At 40.3% G+C, this 8,539-nt stretch overlaps 1 protein-coding gene across 1 annotated transcript; it reads right to left on the reverse strand.

Annotated features, from left to right (window-relative positions):
• Window positions 1–20: 20 nt before the first annotated feature.
• Window positions 21–8,518, reverse strand: LOC106181943 (trehalase-like). Its single transcript, XM_013566511.2, has 14 exons — window positions 7,681–8,518; window positions 7,221–7,321; window positions 6,440–6,575; window positions 5,688–5,775; window positions 5,313–5,413; window positions 5,055–5,147; window positions 4,474–4,713; window positions 4,156–4,208; window positions 3,531–3,719; window positions 2,871–3,106; window positions 2,394–2,563; window positions 1,800–1,866; window positions 1,461–1,514; window positions 21–906 (listed from the first exon to the last, which is right to left on the reverse strand). Exons 1-14 carry the CDS (start codon window positions 7,794–7,796, stop codon window positions 730–732), a joined length of 1,821 nt encoding a protein of 606 aa, XP_013421965.2. The 5' UTR covers window positions 7,797–8,518; the 3' UTR covers window positions 21–729.
• Between the last annotated feature and the right edge of the window lie 21 nt (window positions 8,519–8,539).

Consider the following 8,539-nt stretch of genomic DNA (forward strand, 5'->3'; position numbering starts at 1 on the left):
ACTTGGTACTCGACAATATATCAACCAAAATTGAATTTTATTAAAAATAAAAGTTACATGTATTCAGTTCCCACGTTACAACCAGTAACATGATTTACAAAATGTAACACAGTTATATGTACCCAGTTACAACTACGACCTCAATGGCAAATAAAGTTTCAAGCGCGAAGCATGTGTGTTCGTTTGTAAACTTGTTCATCAGAGCAAGACCAATACTGACAAAAATTACAGTTTTCCACGTAGAAGATCAACAGTATATATCCTTGAGTAAGTCCGGGCAGTCACTTTCTCAAATCATCCATGTTATCTAAAACCGATGATCCCGATCTTTACTCACAGCCAAAGTAAACACACCTTGGGTGGGGTGAACATATCACACTTACTTGTGAAAAATTAAAAAGGCGATGGAATCAACAAAAACTAGCATTAGTAACACATAGGCCCTATGGCTCGTAGCTATGACGCACTCAAGTCCTCAAGTCCTTTCCATATCGTGAGGTACACTTTTCTGTTACGTGCCATTTTAGTGATTGACATCTTAATAGCCTGGTTATGACGTAGAAATGTCACCTTATCGGAGCCCCCACCCCCGGGACGGCCGCATAAATTGATTCAATTACTGGGAGGGAGTCCCTCCTGCAACGTAATTTAAGGTTATTACCAGTCCAAATAGTTAAGTGTTCATCTCGAGAAATGGAAGTTATATAACATTGTTCCACAATCCACACATTAGCTGCGGTGAAAGGTCAACTTCGCGGTTACAATCAGAATTCCAACAAGTGACAAAATACGGATGCACGTTGCAGGCGACCAGCTACCGGATGTCACATCTGAGTCTGCGTGTAAGATATCCCCATACTTCTCCAACAGCGTCATCGCCACTCCATTCGTCCAACCAAATCCTATCTGCAAGAATGATAGAAACATTTGATGCAACCATTGCCAAATATAGCCTATGTTTCAGATCTCATGCGCGCCATCTTGTTTATTGACCACCCAAATGTCCATAATAAGAGATCGTGTCAAGATTGGTAAGGTCTATTTATACAGACTCTGTACACTTCCGTAAATTGTGAAGTCGGTCAATCTTGTTTATTGAGGATACAAGGCTATGAAGCAAAACCATAACATTTAATTTTATCGGACTTGACAGTCCGCGAAGTTTGATTTAAATTTAACTCGCCAATCAAACTGACCGCAGGGAAGAGGTCAGTTAGATGGATCTTATAGCTGCCTCTGTACGCCCTACGCAGGGGGGGGGGGGGATTTGGACGAAGAAGTGAGCACTTGTTGATGTTGTAGAAGTGAATCATATGTCAGATGTCAAATCTATATAAGCATGCATCCGTACAAACAAGAACAAACAAAAAACTTTGTCGGGTTGATATGTTTAAGGTTATTGCACGTTTGCATTGGGCTGCATTATGCTATATCTGTGACGTCATGTGAACACCACCTACTTGTACGTCATACTCGCCCCCTCTGCCTGGCAGTCCTTCTATACGGGCGTCATACTGGAAGGAAATAGGCCTTGTTATCTTTAATTTTTTTATAGAGCTGGGCACACTTACAATCTTAAATAGTTTTTATTTTATGTACTCTTGATGAATGGTTTACCGCAACTTTATTTTAAATTAGAATTAATAAACAAAACCTCAATAAATTATGAATTCTTCTACCTTAATGGACTTAATGTACTACAGACAACTTAACAACTTTTTATCTAACAGATGGTTTTATTACGACAACAAGTATATGTGCCGTTTCTAATTCAACATAGTCCACGATGCCCTACCAACCTTTTCGTACATGTGCCCCTGTGCTGGTCCTGGTTGACTCCACGTCCGCCAATTGGTAAGTATCCATCTGAAGTGGAAACGTGATATTTGTTAGGCTTTTAGCATCAAATTGGTTAGGCTTGGCGTATGAATCAACTGAGCCAAATGCAGTTTGACAGTTACTTGTGTGTGTGTGTGTGTGTGTGTGAGAGAGAGAGAGAGAGAGAGAGAGAGAATGAGAGAGAACGAGAGAGATTTTATTTTCCTTAAGTGTCTGCCGATAATCTTATCAAATAAGTAACTTAGAGGCCCCATTCAAAACAGGTGATCCGAGTACTAACTGACCCTCCGACAAAATATGGCTGACCACACATCGGAAGAGATGCCGCTGATTCTTGGTGGTCTCTCCACCTCTACACGCGCCGTCTCTGCAGGGACCTAGCAATTAAACCTCGGAGCCGGGATTTAATCCGTTTAATGGCGTGTGTAGAAGCGGGGAGACCATCGGGAATCAGCGGCATCTCTTTTGAAGAGTGGTCGACCATATTTAGTCGGCGGATCAGTTAGTACTCGGATCATCTGTTCTGAATGAACCAGAGAGGGTGGTAGGGAAACCTCTGACTGATATTCCTGGCTATATCCTTAGCCTCCTGCAGACTGCTAGAGGACAGGGCCTGGATGGTGACATCTTGTAATGGCGGCCAGGCGTTGGGATAGTCCCACTGTTGTGTGGAGTTGATCAGAGAGGTCGGTACTCCCCCCGGCATGTCCAACACGTGCTTGTTCTGGAATATGAAAATATATCTCTTAATAAAGATAACGAGTATGTCTACTTTTTAGGAATATGTTAACAGTCTGTGTTTGCAAATAATGATATTAAGAGCTTTGTGTTGCTCAATGGCAGACACCTACTATAACACACCTTTTAGAAAAAAAAGCCACTGTGATATATTGCCGTTCCCTCCCTCCAAGCCGTCCCTGTGACTTATATTTATAGACATCTTAATCGATTAGTGTGTTTTAAGAGTATCATTGCTACTGCACTTCAACATGTTTAAGCTGATTGGGAATCACAGCAGGACTCAGGAATACCTTTAAGTACTGCAGTACTTTTCTCTCCATCGTCACCTTGTCTGTACCATCATCGTTACCATAACAACCAAAATACATCGGGAACACATTAGAGGTGTAGAAAGTTGTTCGCAGAGCACCGGCACGTCTATCATAGTCAAACCACGCCCCCTGTGTATCGTCCCAGAACAGCGTGTTCATGGCGTGTCTTCTGGTCATCGCTTTGTGTAAAAAGTCTGCTTGCTTGGATGCGTTTCCTAAGTAAAGTTGTCCACTTATTAGTGGAGTTTTGGTTCATTGGTAACTAAATCAAAACCACTTTGAAACCACGGTTTCGTACATAGAAACGGCGTGTGTATATCCTGCCCGTAGTGAACAGCATATTATAATAAAAAAAAGATTACACAGCAGTGAGTGGGGGGGGGGGGATTTTTTTAAGCAGAAGGGGTGAGATTCCTACACGCTTCTACACACCTACATGTAGTTAAATGATAAGAATGAGTTTACACAACGTAGCTTCAACCGATCATTTCTCCAAAATAAATTTACTTTCGAAATTCATGTTTTTTTAAATAATGACACTAAAAAAATGAATACGGGCAAGTAATGGTCACATCTTTATATGTGTATTCATAGAGTGGGAAGAGTGAATAGTTTAGTGTAACAGGTTGGGAACCTTACCTAACAACCCATAAAACTCTGCTAAAATCCGTTCGTTATAACAGAGAATGGCGTTGAGGTCTACAGGAATAACATCCTTGGTTTGAAGGTCACTAAGACTCATCGAACCCGACCTCATCCAGCGTGAAGAGAAGTCCCAGCCAGACTCAGCTGCTGACGCTATATGAGAGTAGAGTTCTGCCTTGGAACCTGAATGACGTAGAGATACAACACTGGAATTGCGTGTATATATAATAACATAGGCTGTGTTCAGAATAAAATTTGTAGATCTAGAAGGATCGATCTATCTCAGCAGGGATTCTTGCTAAGGCGTAGTCCTTGCAATCAAGCTTTATTGTCTGGCACACCCCTCGCAAAGCAACATATGTTACAACATCATGGACCACACAGTTTTCCCGACGTTACCCAAGTACGCATGACATAATGATAAAACACGCTGGAAGCGCGTGTACAGTTTTATACATTTGAGGACGGACACGTTTTGCAGATGTCTCAGGCCTGTAAGCAGGGGTTTCGTGAGGGGGCACTCTTTCGGTCGAAAAATGCATCACAATTCATCTATGTTGGGTGAACAAAAGGGGTAAAATGAAACATTTTTCAGCTAAAAAACTGAAATCCAACGTACCTGCATCAGTCTTGGTTCTTGCAGTTTCCATATCTTCTCGATACGACTCGGGCCTGATAGTGAAACAAAGTACATGTATAAGCAAGTACAAACGTTGGATTCTGGAGATTTTTAAAACATATTAATGGCCCATGTATATTTTTACCCCCTCCCCCCCCCAAAAAAAAAATAATAATAATAATAATAAATAAAAAAATAAAATAAATAAATAAATAGGGAGAGGGGTACACTTTTATATTATGATATCAAAGATTCAGCGCTGTAGTTTATATCAGAGAAATTGTTTTTTAAAATGTTTCAAGAGAAACCACTAATTACCTAGGTTTCCCTATTTCCACAGCGTAGCGCGCTACACGGTGGGTCTGGTTGTTTCTAGCGACATTTGTCGTACGGTTATTTATCCAGAAATAATACTCTTTTTCGAGACTGTCCACTGTTTCGCCAATGAAAGCCAGGTCTTTCGTTTTGTCATAGTAGAGCTTCATCATGGGAATGAGGAAAGGAGGCTGACTTCTTCTGGTATAGTACACACGTCCGCCATTGGGGACTAGACCGTACCTGAGAAACAGAGGCTCCGTACATGTTATGATATACGTTGTAATCAAATCCAACACTAACTCAACAGTGCTTATGACAAGAATGAAATTAACTACAGGTGGAATTCTGCTTAAAAATATACGTTAAGAAAGAAAATTGTACTGTATTTTTATATTGATAGGTAATCTTCTTGCTTCAGAGAAATACGGTTGCAATTCCTAACACAATAAATTGCAGCTGCGTGAGCTGAAATGATTCGACTTCATGTTCTACCTATCGATGATGTTGACATATTCAAATAAATGCCATATATATAGGGCCTACATACATGCAATCAATCAGCCGTTATACTATCAACTTACTCGTCAACGAACTTGAGAAAGTTTTTTATCATCCCCTTCACAGTGCGTGTCATTTCAGACAGCAACAAACCCTTAACGACCCAGTAGGAATCCCTGAAAAGAGGACACGCAGGAAAAGATGTTAACATTGTGCCACTATAACATATAGAACGTAGTATTTATTTCAAATGTGATGAAGCTATGAAAAAAAACAAAAAAACAAAACCATATTAGGCTATGTTATTCTCAAAGAATCAGCTGGAATATGACTGAACCTACCAGTAATAAAATTCCCGGAATCTGCCGCCTGGGATAATAAAGGGTTCGGGTACGTAAATCAGCGAGTATCTGGACTGGTTTACCCTCACATCATCACTGATCTGAAACACAGTTTGTTCTGACAACAATTACCTATATAGAATATCTTCATTTTCTATAGAGCTTCAGCGCTTTAAGGATATTCCCCCAGTATGTTGCTTAGCATGTTGCCGTTCTTACAGTATATATACGGAATTATATCACAATGGACAATTAAGTTATTTACATAGGAACACTTAAATTTGGCCAAGCATGGCAAACGTTCCAAAATTCAAAGGTCAAAGTAGCCCTTCGTTCATCGGCTATACCCTTGTTCGGGTAGTGGCTTCTGGGTACCTTTCTTCCGAGAACTTTCCACAGCTTATGTAACTCGAGACCCCAGGTCCGTAACTTGCTGTCTTTGATCCTGCTGAGGAAGGCTGGACTGGAAGAAACGGATGTTTAAAAAGAGTGAATGTTCTGATTTATCCAGTAAAGGGCCGGTGAAATAAATCTAATACCGGATTTTTCTTCGTACGACCAGTATTATATTTATTTTTTCTTCCTATGAGATTTAAAAAATTGCTTGTTATTCGAGTTTGAACCTAAACTTCCAACTGGCTCCTGCCCTCTCCCTATTTATCATGTTGTTAATTTGGTGGAATAGACATACATACATGTAGCTCTACAGGCATTTCCACAACAGAAATTTAAGCCAAAATTCTGTCTATCTCGGATATTTCAATTCAGAATATAAAAAATCGCAGATTAAACTAAAATAAAGTGACAACTGGTATTAAACTTTTTTTTCTGCCTAGGTGGTACTTCATTTGAGCAGAATATACTGAATTACCATTGGCCACGCTTAGCCAACAATTTAGTTTAAAAGTTATATATTGCAATAGGGCCTACATTCATCTGCGGTCCCTACTCTTGCGTATGAACTGAGCCCGAGCCAAAGCCACGGTTTGAGACTCTTATTTGTATCAATATCAAAATAGGTATCATAACGAGTATGTAGAATGCTTATATGGAAAACGGTCGCCGCTTTATTGAAAGTCACAGATGAAGGAGATAACTCTTGACATAATGAAGGAACTATATCATACTTCTCTCTCCAGTCAGTTGGAGTCCAGTCTTCGAATTCTAGGTTCGGACCTTCGAAGTACGTATTTCTGAAATCTTCCGCTTCCCTCTTGGACAGATTTCTCTTCCCAAGGTCAGCAAAGGCCTGTAGTATGATCTCTAAAATTTCGGAAGAAAATGGCATCAGTTTCGACGGGATTAATTAAGCTTGTATCGCATGGTGCCATATAGAGGAGAAAGTACAGTGTAAAATTGTGCAACGCTATACACATACATGTGCACAGGTCTACTGTAGGATTTAAATGCAAGTGTCAAATTTACCATTTTTCTCAAAATATACCGCAAAGTCGTTTACTGGTCTAGCTGATATATACGGTATAGACTCTGCAGTTGACTGCGTTTTAAGATCAAGGGCAAACCTTTCAGCCAACGAGCGTCAGCACTATTGCTTGTCTTGTAGTCGAACAGACGTTTCAAAAGTGGCATTCTATGACATGCGTGTCTTTGTATGAGTACATTCTATCATTGTGTTTGTATGCGTGTTTTTGTTTGTGCATTTGCTTAACTTAGCACACAATAGAAGAATACGTGGCAGTTAACTATTTCGAGATCAACAATAACCATATCGAAAGGGATTATTTAAATAGCCAGTGATGGGCTGACTTTTTCTGGTGTAAAAAAAGTCGACTGTTGTTTTCATACAAATTCCAGCAATCTGGAAATATCGAGCACAAAACAAAGACCACTCTGTCGTGTAAATCTAAAGGCTGAAATGCATCAGTCACACAACAAAACCCTACCTACCTTCACTAGCTTTCATCTTCAAGTCAACAAATGTCTTGGAATCTTCATATATCCTCGCATTTTGCATGGCAGCAAGTAAGGGTCCGTCGCAGTAAATCTGACTGAGATATAAGAAGTATAATAAGAAGCAGTTAGAAAGATGATAGCAGCGGTTCGTGTCCACTTTCTTGCTACTGATACCCACTGGTTGCAATTGTGTCATATTTTCTCAGGTGATGGAAAACCGCATGCACATTGTTCTAAAAACCCGTTTTGTCGTTGTAGACCGGCCTGCGTATATGAAAACGGATCTGCCTGAAGTTCTTATACCCGTGATGATAATTGCCGAAATATCTAAGTTTCCCCCTGGGGGGGGGGGGGGGGGGGGGGGGGGGGGGGGGGGGGAACTGATAGATAACATGTTAGAATCACTACCGCTGACATGCTGACATTTCTACAATGCTGTGTAATATGTACCAACCTCTCACAAGCTGCAACGTTCTGTAAATCCTGACCGCTGGCTGAATTCAGGACACAGTTGATGATGAAGAATGCCATTACCAGTTGTCCAGCTATCTTATTATACACGGTCGACATTCTTCTGACAGTTTGAATACTTGATATTCTCTAATTCAACTAAATATTCAAGAAAGATTATCTTTGCAGAGTAACGGTCTTTTAAGGTCAGTCCGCTAGATCTCTGTGTGTTTTACGAAGATCAGTACATACTGCTGCCGTTCAGCTTATCTAGTACCTGTATGTGTACAAATATTTGTAGATTAGGCAAGGAGACGTGCTGTATCATATGTAAGTAAGCAAAAATGACAGTTTGCCAAATATCCCAACCCAGACGGGTAGGCATCTAGGAATAAGAAACGGGTGACGGGAGGGATATCATTTCGTCTGTCACGTCATCATTTTATATCTACTTAAAACGTGCATTTGATAACCTAGTAATATCATTTACCACTAAAAGGGGTGTTCTTATCAGACTTTGGACATCCGCCTCAAAACCGGTGCCTTCTAGTCCGTAATAAAATACTTCTCAGCACAAATCACGTCAGCAAGTTTCACGTCACTTTTGAAAGCTGTAACGACACTTGGTAGGCGGAACTGTGGATAGCATGTGACAATATTTCTAATTTTGAGAAAGTAACAAAATACCTCTCTGGATCGGTGTAATGACAATATCTCGTCCTGTGCACGGTGTCAAGAGTGATAATAAGAGCCGAGAGGAAACACTAATATATCTGTGGACGTCCTAAACACAATTTCGCCTTAAAAGGATATTATGTATGAAGCAAGTAAATCTTTAACAAAAGAAAAAATACCCGTCCGTT

Source organism: Lingula anatina, chromosome 7, assembly GCF_051362555.1.
Source record: "Lingula anatina isolate TDL-2025a chromosome 7, LinAna3.0, whole genome shotgun sequence".
NCBI lineage: Eukaryota > Metazoa > Brachiopoda > Lingulata > Lingulida > Lingulidae > Lingula > Lingula anatina.